At 39.9% G+C, this 16,058-nt stretch overlaps 2 protein-coding genes across 4 annotated transcripts in view; one reads left to right on the forward strand and one right to left on the reverse strand.

Moving 5' to 3' along the window:
- The first annotated feature begins 1,075 nt into the window (after positions 1–1,075).
- copg2 (COPI coat complex subunit gamma 2) lies at positions 1,076–11,454 on the forward strand. The gene is made up of 23 exons (XM_046873296.1): positions 1,076–1,231; positions 1,962–2,014; positions 2,901–2,981; positions 3,380–3,451; positions 3,565–3,644; positions 3,760–3,835; positions 4,284–4,376; positions 4,484–4,570; positions 4,668–4,825; positions 5,172–5,305; positions 5,396–5,463; positions 5,738–5,926; positions 6,012–6,107; positions 6,555–6,798; positions 7,212–7,287; positions 7,632–7,735; positions 8,214–8,339; positions 8,999–9,067; positions 9,308–9,619; positions 10,018–10,115; positions 10,447–10,585; positions 10,903–11,001; positions 11,135–11,454. Exons 1-23 carry the CDS (start codon positions 1,195–1,197, stop codon positions 11,263–11,265), a joined length of 2,622 nt encoding a protein of 873 aa, XP_046729252.1. The 5' UTR covers positions 1,076–1,194; the 3' UTR covers positions 11,266–11,454.
- Positions 11,455–11,567: 113 nt separating this feature from the next.
- Positions 11,568–16,058, reverse strand: part of mest — a 9,175-nt gene continuing 4,684 nt past the window's right edge. For all 3 annotated transcript variants that reach the window (XM_046873297.1, XM_046873299.1, XM_046873298.1), the window contains exons 5-12: positions 15,923–16,058; positions 14,490–14,548; positions 14,112–14,152; positions 13,951–14,021; positions 13,768–13,869; positions 13,088–13,164; positions 12,168–12,231; positions 11,568–11,874 (exon numbers count right to left, since the gene is read on the reverse strand). The exon at positions 15,923–16,058 is cut by the window's right edge and continues 1 nt beyond it. In XM_046873297.1, coding sequence (XP_046729253.1) covers positions 11,757–11,874; positions 12,168–12,231; positions 13,088–13,164; positions 13,768–13,869; positions 13,951–14,021; positions 14,112–14,152; positions 14,490–14,548; positions 15,923–16,058 — 668 coding nt within the window. In that variant the 3' untranslated portion in view covers positions 11,568–11,756. The remainder of the gene's footprint in view (positions 11,875–12,167; positions 12,232–13,087; positions 13,165–13,767; positions 13,870–13,950; positions 14,022–14,111; positions 14,153–14,489; positions 14,549–15,922) is intronic.

Below are 16,058 nucleotides of genomic sequence, written 5' to 3' on the forward strand. Positions count from 1 at the left end.
ACCCCAGAACTTTGGTTTTGGCAAAATTAACTTTTTTTTTCTTTTGTGCTGTGTTGCATTGCAGTAGGGGAACATAGTCCATTGGAGAGTGTACAGGACATATGATGTACACTGAAAATCAGAGTGCTTTGTGGGTACATTTGATTTGATTGTATAGGAGATATTAAGTAGTTTGTGCTTCTGTAATGTTCACATTCACTGGTCCATACCTATTAATTACTAATAACGTAACACACACCCAGTGATGGACAATAAGGAAATAAATATAAATCGTTACTGTACTTAAGTAGCTGTTTCGCGTATCTGTACTTTACTGAAGTGTTTCAATTTGGGCAGATTTTACCTTCACTACATTTCAAAGTCAAATATTTGACTTTTTACTCGACTACATTTTGCAAAATCAGTCGTTCCTTTTAATTTATGAGGATAAAAACGTAACCCGCTCAAACACGCAGCGATCCACCAATCAGGATCGAGCGCTCGCTCTGTTTAGAACGTGTTTTGATCCGCACTTTGTGTATCTACTGATCACCAACATACAGTTCAGCATCAGTTCAACATCAAGCAGAACATTTAGAGAGGAATAAATGATGAAGAAACTCCAGACTCGAACTCACCACAACACACGTGACCTTATTTACACGATTTTATTGAAAAAGTTGAAAAGAAGGTTTTGAGTTCATGATCATTTGAATAGAAATCAGTGTTTGAGTCATTAATATCATTCTATTAATAAATCAGTGTAACAGCCGAGTCTTTTCATGTAAACTGAGTTAAGAGTCTTGTGATAAAAATCATAATAGGAACATAATTAATAAATCATAGTACTTTGGATACTTAAGTACATTTGAAGGCAAAAACGTTTGTACTTTTCCTCTGAAAGTTATATTTTTCTACATGATTAGTGTACATCGTCCAACACTAATATACAGAATCTCCTTTGCTGGCTTTAGTATTTTTGTTAATGTTTTTAAAAATATATTTTGAGCGAGAAAAAAAAAAAAAAGTTTAAAACTGATGCCTTTTAATTTGAAGGACCAAAATATAGACCGGTCGCCATTTTGAGTCTGGTAGGTGCCTTCAGTCCGGCAGCTGACGTGGAGCTGAGACTCGGATGTGTGCTGGAGTACAGAGGGAGCAGTTCGCTTCAGCTCGCATTTATTTCTCTCAAAACATTCCTTGTGCAAAGAAAAAATGATCAAGAAATTTGACAAGAAGGACGAGGAAGCGGGTGAGAGATCCCTTTTCCCCTCAGTTTGTTTATAATCTCGGGTTATTCAGGGTTAGATTTCGGCTAATCTCTCTCTCTTTATTGACAGTCCATAGCTAGCAAACATTTATATCATTAAAAACAATATAAAAACTGACTCTAACCTGTAAATATACACCGTGTTAATATAGAAATGCTTTTCTACAACACTCGAATAAAACAAATGATTTGCACCTTTTTATTTTTTATTTATTTGCACCTTTTCACAAACTAGCATCGTTACATCCGGGTAATTAAATTCCCAGCTCCATAGAAATTCATTCATAACCTGGTTTTAGAGATTAGATTTATATCCAGTGCGTGAAAAGTGTGTCACGTTTAATCGTTTTTAGTTTTTAATTCAATCTGTAACTATATAAAGCTAATGTATATACAGTATTCAAGGGTTTTGTGACACTTCAGGCTCTTTAGGATGTATTATTTTTTGTTATAGTTGTTATTATTATTATTATTATTGTGAACAATAATAATAATACCAACAACAACTATTATTAAATAGTTGTTATTATTAAATAATAATAAATTAATACATCCTAAAGAGGCTGAAGTGTGTATTATTTATGGTTATAGTTTTTTTATTAATAATAATAATGATGATGATGATAATAATAATAATAATAATAATAATAATGATAATAATAATAATATTATTATCATTATTATGAACTCTTCCTCGACATGTCTTTGACAGGAAGTGGCTCGAACCCGTTTCAGCATCTGGAAAAGAGCGCCGTCCTCCAGGAGGTGAGGAGAGACGTGGATCATCTCTTTATGTTTGTTTTTTTTTGCGGTTTTGTTTGTTTGTTTGTTTGGGGGGTTTTTTCCCCCTTTTCAGACAACAGAAGAAAATCCACGCTGGATGCGATTGCTGGAGATCGAACGTAGATCTGATGTTCGTATTTAACAGTTATGTGAGATGTTGAGTTTTTAGGCCTCTGGGTTACTGATCAGAAGGTTGGAGGTTCAAGCCCTGGTATCACAAAGCTGGGGGCCCTTGAGTAAGGCCCTTGAACTTCAGTACTTCAAAGGTACTCCAGTTTCCTAATGAAAATCTGAAGAAGTAGTAGCTTAATGGTTAAGGCTCTGGGCTACTGATCAGAAGGTTGGGGGTTCAAGCCCAAAAATATTACAGCGCTGCCACTTTTGGGCCCTTGAGCAAGGCCCTCAACTTTCACGGCTCCAGGGATGCTTAATCATGGCTGACCCTGGGCTGAGTGGGATATATGAAGAAGGAATTTCATGTGCTGTAGTGTATATGTGACTAGTAAAAGCTTCTTTATTATATTGACGTGTTTTGTGTTTAGTTCGGTAGTTTGGTTCTTGAATTGCGAGCTTTGGTTTGACTTGAGTTTGAGTTGTTGGATGTGAGATTTGAGTGGATTTGGAGTTGAAGGATTAGTTGTTTGTCCTGTATTGGGTTTTTGCTGGATTAGAGTTTACCAAAGTGTAGAGTTGGTATGTTTGAGGTTTTTTATTCCGCTGGATCAGAGATTTGAGTAGGTAAATTGTGCTTGTGATTTTGGTGTGTGTGAGTTTTTTTGAGTTTTATATCGAGTGTTTGAGTTGAGACCAGTTTTGTGACTTGCTGTGTAAATGCCTGATCATTTTGTGTGTTTCTTTCCTTTCGAAGGCTCGCATCTTTAACGAGACACCCATCAACCCTCGAAGATGCCTCCACATCCTGACAAAAATCATCTACCTGCTCAACCAGGTCACTGATTTCTCCCTGATTAATGTGTATAATCCACTCTGATTTCTCTCTCTCTCTCTCTCTCTCTCTCTCTCTCTTTTGGTTTTCTCCATCCTTGCATTTTTCTATCTCTTTTTGCATGTTTCTACACCCCTCTCTCTCTTCCTTTCTCTCTCTCCCACTATCTAATGCTCTCCATCTTTTTATATTCCTTCTCTCTCTCTCCTCTAATCTGTCTATCTTTTTTTTTCTTTCTCTCGAACTCTTTCCAACTCTTCCTTTCGCCCTCTTCTTTTAATTATGCCTTATTTCGTATCTGTTTCTTACAGTAGAAAATACTGGAAATAAAATTCAACAAATAAGTAATTATAGTAATTAACTTTCTCTCTCTCTCTCTCTCTCTCTCTCTCTCTCTCCAGGGTGAGCACTTTGGAACCACAGAGGCCACCGAAGCCTTCTTTGCCATGACCCGGCTCTTTCAGTCCAATGATGTAAAAAAAAAATAGAAAATCTTTATTTTTTTCCAACACGCCATTAAACCTTCTGTCATGTTTTGTCATTTAAAAATGAACATGAAAGACTTTTTTAAATTTTGTCTCTGTAGCAAACACTGAGACGGATGTGCTACTTAACCATCAAGGAGATGGCCAACATCTCAGAAGACGTCATCATCGTTACGAGCAGGTGACCATCTCTTTTACGTCATGATACATCATAGCAACGATTAATTTCAACTGATCTGGGGGTGGGTTTTTTTTAATTAATTATTTATTTATTTTTATTTGTGTGTGTGTTTTAGTTTGACCAAAGACATGACCGGTAAAGAGGATGTGTACAGAGGCCCTGCCATTAGAGCCCTCTGCCGGATCACTGATGTGAGTGCACACACACACACACACACGCATTATTCAATGCATAGATTTAGAGTAGATTAGATTCAACTTTATTGTTATAATCCAAGGTACATATACAGAGTCAATGAACTGCAGTTAGCCTCTAACCAGATGTGCATAAGTGCCTATTTACAATAAATAACAGCAGATAAATAGGGAATGAGGTCCATATATACAGGGATGGGGTGATTAATGTACAGAAGGTGCAGTAGGGAGTAATATATGGTATATGTAGTAATATACCGTGTAAAGTTTATGCATAGACAGACATGTCAGAAGATAATATACTAAAAGGCATGATATAGTTATGTATAGTATGAATGTATATACAGTATAAATATGTACAGAAGTGCAAATGTGAGTTATGGATGGTGTGAAGAATACAGCTACAGTAAAAAAGCTGCCGTATTTAATTCCTTCTGTCCCACAGACCACCATGCTGCAAGCCATCGAGCGATACATGAAGCAGGCCATAGTGGACAAGGTTCCCAGTGTGTCCAGCTCTGCCCTCGTCTCTTCTCTGGTCAGAACCGGTTTCCTGGTTTTAAAATTGGACCGTTTTCAGTTTGATGTCTCACTTCGTTCTCACTGTGTTTTTGTGGTGTTGTTTTTTTTTTTTCCCCCCCTCAGCACATGGTGAAGATGAGCTATGACGTTGTGAAGCGTTGGGTCAACGAAGCTCAGGAAGCAGCGTCCAGTGATAACATCATGGTCCAGGTTAGTGATCTTAGTGTTCTTTTCTTAACTTTAATAAAATAAAAATGTTCTGTACTGTATTTCTTTGATTTTTTTTTGTTTTTTTTCTCTCTCTCAGTACCACGCCTTGGGGTTACTCTATCACCTGAGGAAGAACGACCGCCTGGCCGTCACCAAGATGCTCAACAAGTTCACCAAGTCAGGCCTCAAATCGCCGTTCGCCTACTGCATGCTGATCCGCATCGCCAGTAAACTGCTGGAGGAGACCGAAGGAGGGTAAAGCGACGCTTCAATATCAGTACACAGTGTTGATGGGGTTTAGTTGTGTAGTAGTTTTGTTTGTTTTATATATAATTACAGGAATATTTAAGACTGGAAACTTTCCATGGGAATAAAACAGCTACTGAGGCCACACCCCCTACATGCACTCTGCATTCATCAACAACACACCCCATTTTGAATCCTGCTAACAAAACAAATGTTTTTTTTATAAATATCCCCAAAGTTTTAATTAATTCCCATCAATACTTAAAAATTCCTGGTGTGTTTCCAACTTGGAATATTTGCCAAACTTCCCGATCGTCTGAAAACATTTTGTTTTGGCTTTTTTGTGTTCTCTTAGACACGACAGCCCACTTTTCGACTTCATCGAGAGCTGTCTGAGGAATAAGCACGAGATGGTTGTGTACGAAGCAGCCTCAGCTATCGTCCACATGCCCAACTGCACCGCCCGAGAACTCGCCCCTGCCGTGTCTGGTTGGTTTTCCGTATGTGTGTTGGTGTTAGTGTTGATTTGCTATTGACTTTAATTAATGTACACAATCTTTGCTTTATGTTCCTTTTCAGTGCTCCAGCTCTTCTGCAGTTCACCCAAAGCGGCACTACGTTACGCAGCCGTGAGGACCCTCAATAAAGTGAGTCTGTTTTCATGTCTGATGTTTGTAGACAGTGGCATTAAATAAAAGCCTTTTTTTTTTTTGTTGCTATTTTACTGCCCTCCAGTGGACAAAATGATGGGTATCGTGTTACCTTATTTTGCAAGCGTTCATATTATCATTAGATTTAATTTGGTATAAAGGCTTGGCTCAAAGGCCTAGCAAATCTTTGATTAATGCTGGGATTTGAACTCCAATCAGAAGTCTCAAGATCTTAATCACTGATCACCGTCATTCTTCCGGTGTCCACCAGGTGGCGATGAAGCATCCGTCTGCAGTGACCGCTTGCAACCTGGACCTGGAGAACCTGATCACCGACTCAAACCGCAGCATTGCTACTCTGGCCATCACAACACTTCTGAAGACGGGCAGTGAGAGCAGCGTGGACCGACTCATGAAACAGATCTCATCCTTCGTCTCTGAGATCTCTGATGAGTTCAAGGTACATAGTTTGGGGGGAAACAAAAATCTCTGTGTTATGTCCTAATATGGTGTTTTTTTTTAATGTGTATGTGTTTTGATTTCAGGTGGTGGTGGTCCAAGCTATCAGTGCCTTGTGCCAGAAGTACCCCAGAAAGCACAGTGTGATGATGAACTTCTTGTCTAACATGCTCAGAGATGATGTGAGTTACACCAACATTTCTGTTACTCAGGAAGAAATATCAGTAATGTCAGATTATGCCTGTTGATCGAATTAATATGAAATAAATATTAATTGGATCATCATGTTGCAAAGAAAAAAAGGGCTTTTTTATTATTTTTATTTTAGTATAAAATTTATAAAAGTAAAAAGTTAGATTTTAGACATTTAAAATCTTTTTGGTAATATTTCAGCATTGTCGATTTATTGGATTATTCGAGAAAAAAATAAATAAATAACGTTGTATCTGTAGAAAGCCGTTTTCATGTTTCCACAACAATTCGGAAAAGCATCCCATCACGAAACGGCTAATTTCCTAACGGTGATCTCTCATTTGCACCACCAATAAAAATGAGATGGATGTCAAAGTTCAGAGCGGTTCCTAAGATAACGGGGTTCCTCTATCGTTTTTTTTTTCTTTTCATCGCAGGGTGGCTTCGAGTACAAGCGTGCAATCGTAGACTGCATCATCAGCATCATCGAGGAGAACCCTGAGAGTAAGGAGACGGGTCTGGCTCACTTGTGCGAGTTCATCGAGGACTGCGAGCACACCGTCCTGGCCACCAAGATCCTGCACCTGCTGGGGAAAGAGGGACCTCGCACCCCCTCGCCCTCCAAATACATCCGCTTCATATTCAACCGCGTGGTGCTCGAGAGCGAGGCAGTCCGTGCGGGTGAGAATACAGAGAACTGGATTTAGGTTCTCGTGGTGGCTTTGAAAGGGGTTTAGTAAACTAGATAACAGCGTACGCGTTTCACAAAGGCCCGGGTAGGTTTGGACAGCATTTTTACCCCTAATACATCAAAAAGCCACCATTTATGAGAGGCTACTCATAAGAGACCAGACAGAAGATTTATAAATTTTCTATAGCGTGTGACATTGTACGTATAATGAGACAGGAGACAAGCAGGAGAAACGCTGTTACGGGGAAAATAATCATTTACTGTATGATGTAATGACACACGTTACCACCGCGAACTTTTATACTTTGTATCCCTCAGCAGTTACAATTAATATCGCAGAAAAAAGTTTTTAATCAATCTTTAAATAACTCTTTTATTTATTTATTTTTTCCCTCCTGTGAAGCTGCTGTGAGTGCTCTGGCTAAGTTTGGAGCACAGAACGATGATCTGCTGCCCAGCGTGCTGGTCCTGATGCAGAGGTGATCTCTTGTGTATGGTGTAAAAGCAGGGGGATGGGCTGTGTGTTGTGATGCATGTTTTTCAAATATAAAATAGGCTTTTTTTATTTTGTGTTTGTAGGGTTGATGAAAATGGCTTCGTATTTTGTATCAAAATGCTTTAGTGTTTTTATTTATTTTTTTATTTTTTTTTGTAAATGGGGGACTAAATGTGGAATGTGATGTAAAAAAATAAAAAATCAAACTTTACCATATTATGGTCAGGTGTCCACAAACCTTTGTACATATATCCTGTGTGTATACTTGAATCTGTGTATGTGCATTTGCTGAATTTGGTGTGTGTGTGTGTGTGTGTGTGTGTGTAGGTGTATGATGGACAGTGATGATGAGGTGCGGGACAGAGCCACATTCTACATGAATGTCCTGCAGCAGAAACAGAAGGCTCTAAACGCTGCATACATCTTTAATGGTATGAGAAATATTTGTAACTCTGTGTGTGTGTGTGTGTGTGTGTGTGTGTGTGTGTGTGTGTGTGTGTGTGTGTGTGTGTCCCGAATTAATCGCAATTTAATTTGATCTGTTCTAAATGCACCTTAAATAAATACTTCTCACGTTTTTAATACTCTGTGTGTATACACTATATTGCCAAAAGTATTGGGACACCTGACCTTTCCTGCTATATGTGATTCTTTTCCATACTGTTACCACAAAGCTTAAGCCACTCAGTTGTGCAGGACGTCTTTAGATGCGCTTTAATAACATTTAGCATTCACTTGAACTTGGAAACCCAAAACCTGTTCCAGCATGGTGATGCCCCTGTGTGCAAAATGAGCTCCTTGATCATATGGTTTACATTCTTGTAAAAACCGTGTGTGTGTGTGTGTGTATGTATGTATGTGTGTAAAGGATAAAAAAAAATTCATGTAAAAAATGTAATTGTGTTTTAGGTTTGTCTGTGTCCATCCCTGGCCTGGAGAAATCACTCCATCAGTACACTCTGGAGCCTTCAGAGAAACCATTCGACATTAAGACGGTTCCTCTGGCTACTGCACCAATCACAGAGCAGAAGACAGGTGGGCTATCGATCTTTTCAGTGTTTTCACTCATGTCTGAAGGTCAGTGCTATATGCTATTACAATTCTGTTTAGGGAAGAAACGATTCCTTGAGTAATTAGAATACAAAAATGCAAATGATGCTTAGTTTAGTCCATTTTAACTACACACGGAGCGCTGTTTCTCCACGGACCATTTTTACTGATACACCAGCAGCTAAACTCTGGAGTGCTGTGGACAGGTAAACACTATGGAAGCCTGTTTTCGACAACTTTTTTTTCGGGCTATAGTTTTTGCAATTCCGCCTTTCCCACAATTCTCTGTTTTGTTCTACCAATTCTGACTTTTTTTAGCCAATCAGGCAGTGCCTCCCCGCCCCTAATCCCCCAATCGATCAATATTTGATGTAATATTCCAGTTAAATGTATTAAATGGGTATACAAATTTTTTTTTATAGATTTCAGCATTAAAAACTCAAATTTTTTCTAAAAAGGAAAGAAATGACATTTTTTATTTATTACTTATTTATTATTACTCTTTAATAATGAAAAAGTACTTCTTATCTGATTACTTGATTAATCGATGTAATAATCGATAGAATACACAATTACTAAAATAATCAATAGCTGCAGCCCTATTTTTATTTATATATATTTTTATTTATTTAATTCTGTTATAGAAATCACACCGGTGGCAACAAGTAAAGCGCCTGAAAAACTGGCACCTTCACGCCAAGACATATACCAAGGTAAGTAACTCACAATTGTGTGTGTGTGTGTGTGTGTGTGTGTGTCATTTTTTTATATAATAGGTGCAAATTAAATTGGTTAAATAAAATTAGATAAATGGAAAAAATAAATATGACCCCAGATGATGATGATGATACAGATGTGTATATGAAGTTAATATAATTAGTTGTATGTAGTTTATATATCCAGCTGTATGTATTATGGCCCAGACGTCACTCTGTACATCTTCCTTTTCTCAGAGCAACTCTCCGCCGTTCCCGAGTTCCAGTCTCTCGGCCCTCTGTTCAAGTCATCAGAGCCGGTCCAGCTGACCGAGGCCGAGACGGAATACGTGGTTCGCTGCATCAAGCACACGTTCGCCGGTCACATCGTGTTCCAGTTCGATTGCACCAACACGCTGAACGACCAGCTCCTGCAGCGCGTCCATGTGCAGATGGAGCCGTCGGAGGCTTACGAAGTAGTGCATCACGTCCCGGCTCCCAACCTGTCGTACAACCAGCCCGGGTCCTGCTACACACTCGTCCGCCTGCCAGACGACGACCCCACAGCAGGTAGTTTGATCACAGAATATGACTTTTGTAAAGTTGTTTTGGTAATTTAGCTCTTTTTATTTTAAATATCAGCCTTGGCATCAACTCATTTAAAGCAGTTGGGTAGCACTTTCCTTCCTTTTTGCCCTGAATTTACTCGGTATGTGTATAAAGTTTTCTTTCCAGCTTTCTGCAGTGAAAGCATTATCCTGTCCAGGGCGGTCTGCTAGACAAGATTATATAAAGATAATAGAATAAATGTTTTTCACCAGTTTGTTGTCTCTAACCGTGATCACAAAAATGAAATCAAGAAAGAGAAGAAGAATTATAATGCATGGCTTCTTAGGACTTTTGTAGATTATATCTCTCTACGAAGCTTTTCTATGAATTATGTCTTGTAATGTTTTACTTTTCTTCAGTTTCCTGCACATTCAGCTGTACAATGAAATATCTGGTGCGTGACTGCGACCCAAACACCGGCGACCCAGACGACGATGGTTACGATGATGAATATGTGGTGAGTTTGATGTTCTCAAGGTCTTTTTTTTTTAATAAGAGAAACTGTTCACACACACATTATATATATATATATATATATATATATATATATTATATAAAAGAGCTGTTACGTCGTATGTAACATGGAGATAAGTGACGAGGTCACCTGCCAGTCAAAACTCACTCCATGCTCGTATAACGTTTGTATACCTTGCACATCTCTCTCCTTCTCTCTCTCTCTCCCTCCCCCCTTCACTTTCTTCATCCAGTGGTGAAAGACGATGTAACAGGTCTGTGTATATATCATCTACCTTCCTGTTTCACGCTTGCTTACTCTTTCGTTCTTTTAGCTAGAGGATCTAGAAGTGACAGTAGCCGACCACATCCAGAAGGTCCTAAAGCCCAACTTTGGTGCAGCGTGGGAGGAGGTCGGAGCCGACTTTGAGAAGGAGGAGACTTTCGCTCTGGCTTCGGTCAGGACTCTAGAAGGTGAGACGGCAGTCACTTCAATTGACGCTCTTCCTATATCCTGCTTTCACACCATGATGCATTATTTTCTGTTCGTTTTCTGTCCTCCTTATTTTTATACTTGCAACTGGAATTTTATACGACTAAAAAAAAACCCAATCAAAGACTTTAACTTTAGCTGGAAATCTGTGTGTTGAATGTTCGATGGGGTGCAAGTTTTTTTTTTAGCAAGTGCATTGGTGTTGGAGTGTGAACCCAGCTTATTCTAGAGAAATACCATGTGTACAGTAGCATGATGTAGCCCTATTTCACCCCCTTTTCTGTATGTGATTCCACAGAGGCCGTTAGCAACATCATCAGCTTCCTGGGCATGCAGCCGTGCGAACGTTCAGACAAAGTGCCCGAAAACAAGAACTCTCACGTCCTCTTCCTCGCAGGTACGACTCTTATTTCCTTATAACACGCCAATAACGTATCCTCAAGGATTTCCTGAAATGAAAATGCTTGGACGTCACTGTGACACGTAAACGTAAATCCGCGGGGTAATAACGCGTTTGCGGCTCTGCGCAGGCGTGTTCCGGGGAGGTTACGACGTGCTGGTGCGTGCGCGCCTCGCCCTCGCCGACGGAGTTACCATGCAGGTGACGGTGCGGAGCTCGGACGAGAACGTCGTCGACGTCATCCTGGCTTCAGTGGGATAAGTGACGAGGTCACCTGCCAATCGAAACTCGCTCCATGCTCGTATAACGTTTGTATACCTTGCACACCTCTCTCTCTCTCTCTCTCTCTCTCTCCTTTTCCTTCTCCTTCGTGACTTTCTTCATCCAGTGGTGAAAGATGATGTAACAGTAAATAAAAAATAAATAAATAAATAAAAAGATTTAAGAGCATTAGCGAAAATCACATTCGTTTTTGTTTGTCTGGCGTTTTTACGCTCCGTCATATTCGGATCGTGGGCAACACTGTTCAACCCTAATTAATAAACGAGGAAGAACCACGGATACACAGTTTTGTTGTTTATTATACCGCTTCATTTTATTGATTCCTCACAAGCGATTTATATTTCAATTAAAAAGAAAAATCTCAACGATCTAAGCATTCCAGAGTCCTCGTTATTCACAGCTCACACCTCTGTACATTTCATCAATTACTAAATCATGTGACGTTAATGACCCTGGGCCAGAATTGCTGTTCAGAACGAGTTGATGAAGTTCAGGTAGGCGTTGGTGAAGCCCATGGGATCTTCCAGCTGGGGGTAATGGCTGATGTGCTCATCCAGAACCGTTATCGTCGACTTAGGAACCAGTTTCCTGCAGAGATTTTCGAACGTAAGCAATCTATCATTTGACTTGAGGTTTTTTGAAAACCTTAAAAACACCTTCATGTTGTGTTTTATTATGTATGGAATAAAATGACGCAGCGTACTTCCTTTTATAGCTACACTGAACATCAATAAGACCAGCTAGATCTTAACTTAATTAACCACAGCCTTCAGTCACACTGGAGACTCCTTCCATAAAGTGTTAAATCTCCTACTATGGAAACACTCGACGGAGTATTAGAACAGGCGTTGTGGAAATAGAGTAAGGCCGTGTTTACTTACTGGTAGAGATGAATAAACTGAGGATGGGGATTTACTGGATCAAGTGGCCCGTAGATCATATGCACTGAAAGAGTACAAAATCAACTAAACACAAAGACAGTGTAACAATGGAGACTAAACCCACACTGACGTATTAAGCATCATTCCTGCAATCCAGAGTGCGATTTATACCCGGATACACCTTATATAAAAGCAACACATACCACCGTTACATCTACACCTATTCCACTGCTACTTTTAATGCTGCAGAAATTGTTACAGGAAAATTACAATGTTGTTACAATTAAAAAAAAAGCTATCGTTTACGCATCACTTTTGCAAACTATAAACATTTACATTCAGCTCTACCCATAAATCTCCTTAAAATGCAAAATTACACTATGGCATTATGGGGTTTTGTTTGTAGAATTTTAAGGAAAAAATGAATAATAAATGTCCATTTTGAAGTAAACACTACGAAATGTGGGGGAAAAAGTGAACACTTTTCGGACGCACTGTAGTTATCAATCAGTTACATCAATCAATCAATCATCCTATAAACTCATCTGTTCTGGTGATCGCATGCTGTCTTCTTTAAATGATATTTCCGATTCTATAAATCATAATTTCGATTAGTGAAAATACGATTCGAAGCTAAAATCGTTAATGACGAACATGAAAAGTTTTTCATTTTTTGTGCGGTTTCTTTTTGAAGAGACAAATGTTGGCGATTTTAATATCTCAAACAGAAAATATATTAGATTTAATATAATTTATTATAATATAACATTGAACTGTGAACGTTCTCTTTAGGTTTTTTATATCCACACGGTCCGAATCACCACAAGGGGGCAGCAGAAAGCTCAAAGTTACACAAGTATCTTTTGTAATTTAATTTAATGTCTAGACAGTCCCGGCTTTATTAATTTCTACATACTCACATGGGGTTAATGTAGAGGTGAGGGCACCAACCCATCTCTCTCTGTGCTTGAGTCTCTGATTAATATACTGCAGGATGCTGAAAGAGACAAACATTGAAATACAGAACGTTACTATGGAAACACTTTTGAACTTGATAATCAAATTAATTCTAGGTTCCTGATATTGTATTAAAAAAATAATAAAATCGGACAAAGCAGAGGACGTTCTAACCTTCTTATGGAAGTCAGCGGGTGCTGTACTGTGTAGTCGCCAGTGGGCGTTCCTATTTCTGGCTGCCATGGCAACTTATCATCGAGTGGCATTAAACTTTCGATAACGAATCAGGAGCCGGATCACACGCGCGTCACTATTGTTTTGCACCGGTTCGCTCCGTATTTGTGTGAAAATACACCGTCACAGTAGCTTTTAAACATAGCTTTTTAGGTTTATACGCCGCTGTAGCGGAACTGAATTATGGATTCTGATTGGTCACATGACGTTCCCAACATCTGCAGAGGTTTATAATGAGATCTCGGCTTTCCACAGTAAAAAAAAACGCTATAACATTTTCTAATGAGACTTTTATGGAAGGAGTCTCCAGTGTCAGTTTTCTTAATTAAATATACAAGCGTCTGAACTGCGAGTGCGCTGTGGGTACAAGAAGAACAAAACACAAATGGCACAGCAGCCACATTGTCACCTGTCCATGACCAGGTTTCCATCATTAAAGCGGATTCCCGTCCACATGTCCCACATCTCGGATTCGGTCGGCTGCGTGTACGGGCCGAAGACGTCCCCGATCCTGCCGGAGACAAACGCATTCAACTGGGATGACGATCAAACGCCCTTTAAACCGATGAAGAGGTGGTCCTGTCCTACTCACCCTTTAGAGAAGAGGTAGAAGTTTATGAGTCTGGTGAGCAGAGGGGAAAGGAAACCGGAATCCTTCAGCACCTGCAAACATTAATAACGTGGACAAATTGCTTACTCACGGATAAAAATTATTCATCAATCAAATAAAACAAACTGTGAACGTAGACTCACTTTCTGAAGAAACCTCGGGTAATGCGTCTCAGGGAACACGCCTGTGTGAATTAAACACGTTACAGGGAGGGAGTAGAGAAAAGAGAGGGATAGAGGGAGAAAAGAGGGATGTGTGGAGAGGAAAAAGGGATATGGAAAGGGGAGAGATTAGCTGGGAGTAAAGAGAGGGACGAAGGAAGAGAAGAGGGAAGCCGGGAGAAAAAAGCAGAACACAGTGAGAGGAGAGGAAGCAGGGGGAAAAAAGGGAAACGAAGAAAAGAGGGATGCGAGAAAAGCAAAGGGGATAGAGATATTTGGGAAGAGGAAAGGGACAAAGAGACATTAGGAGAGAGAGAGAGAGAGAGAGAGAGAGACATACATACATACGTACATACATACCTCCGTTTGAAAGGCAGAGGCTGTTTATGGCCACATGTCCAGTTCGATTGTTGTCACTCCTGTTGGTTAACACCTGAGTAAGATTGTTGACCACATGGACATACAGTACACCAGTCTCCTCCCAGTACCACATGGACATACAGTACACCAGTCTCCTTCCAGTACCACATGGACATACAGTACACCAGTCTCCTCCCAGCACCACATGGACATACAGTACACCAGTCTCCTCCCAGTACCACATGGACATACAGTACACCAGTCTCCTCCCAGCACCACATGGACATACAGTACACCAGTCTCCTCCCAGTACCACATGGGCATACAGTACACTAGTCTCCTCCGAGCACCACATGGGCATACAGTACACCAGTCTCCTCCCAGCACCACATGGACATACAGTACACCAGTCTCCTCCCAGTACCACATGGGCATACAGTACACTAGTCTCCTCCCAGCACCACATGGGCATACAGTACACCAGTCTCCTCCGAGCACCACATGGGCATACAGTACACCAGTCTCCTCCGAGCACCACATGGGTATACAGTACACCAGTCTCCTCCGAGCACCACATGGGCATACAGTACACCAGTCTCCTCCCAGCACCACATGGGCATACAGTACACCAGTTTTGGCACCTGTTGATTTTATCACTGGAGCCAATGGCTGTTTTGTTTTTTTTGTCTGGAGCCCTGTATTATATCACATACTGCACATGTCCTGTGTGTCCGAGCTCATCATTCATACATTATGATGCCCTGTAGTAGTGTGTGTCCTAAATGTAAATGTCATGACTGCGCTCACTTCCCCAAATACAAAGTAGGAAAAAAGACATTCTGAACCATGGTTATGTGAGTATCCATCATATCCATCATATTCGTTTTGGTTTAAAGATCAAATGATTAAAGATCAAATAGAATAAACAAACGCATGCATCTTTGAAGTTTCTTTGATCAAAACAAGTCTGCCAACAGCTTTTTTTTTTTAAAATCTATAATAGAAAACAGTTTATTATGGAGATGATGCAGGTGTAAATACTGTATTGTTTTCATCCTGTGCTTCTAAAAGCTGTGCTGCAGCTGTTAATACAATTTTATTGTGAGCTTTTAAAGATTTGATTTGGCTGAAAACCACTGAAACAATCACAGGTACAAATATAAATGTCTAAACAGCCACTCTGGAAACCCACAAGTGTAGATAATCTGAATCTACAGTATCTAGGAGTTATCAGTTTATCACAATTAATTAATTGATTGATTGATTGTAAGTATTTTACTTAATTACTATTCTTTTTTGAAGAAAATAATCTCATCAGATTTTTGTACTGTAGCTCATTTAATTTCTGTTCCCTCTCACACATGACCTCGGGTCAATCAGAACTCTTTTATTATTTATACGTGAGTACGTGAGTGATCTTGACCTCAGCTCACCTGTAGAGGAGCTCAAGCGCTACAGTGTCACCGTAGTCATGCGACAGCAGGTTGATCTTCTGCTCGGCGAGACCCAGATGTGAGATTAAAGCCTCCACCACACCGGCCTGCTCGAAGACAGAGTACCGATGCGGCC

Source organism: Silurus meridionalis, chromosome 18 (genome assembly GCF_014805685.1).
Source record: "Silurus meridionalis isolate SWU-2019-XX chromosome 18, ASM1480568v1, whole genome shotgun sequence".
NCBI classification, from domain to species: domain Eukaryota; kingdom Metazoa; phylum Chordata; class Actinopteri; order Siluriformes; family Siluridae; genus Silurus; species Silurus meridionalis.

Coding starts and splice junctions, on each gene's coding strand:
- copg2 (XM_046873296.1), top strand. CDS start 1,195: ATGATCAAGAAATTTGACAAGAAGGACGAGGAAGCGG. Junction 2,015..2,900: donor AGAGCGCCGTCCTCCAGGAG/GTGAGGAGAGAC, acceptor TTCCTTTCGAAG/GCTCGCATCTTTAACGAGAC. Junction 6,799..7,211: donor GAGCGAGGCAGTCCGTGCGG/GTGAGAATACAG, acceptor CCTCCTGTGAAG/CTGCTGTGAGTGCTCTGGCT.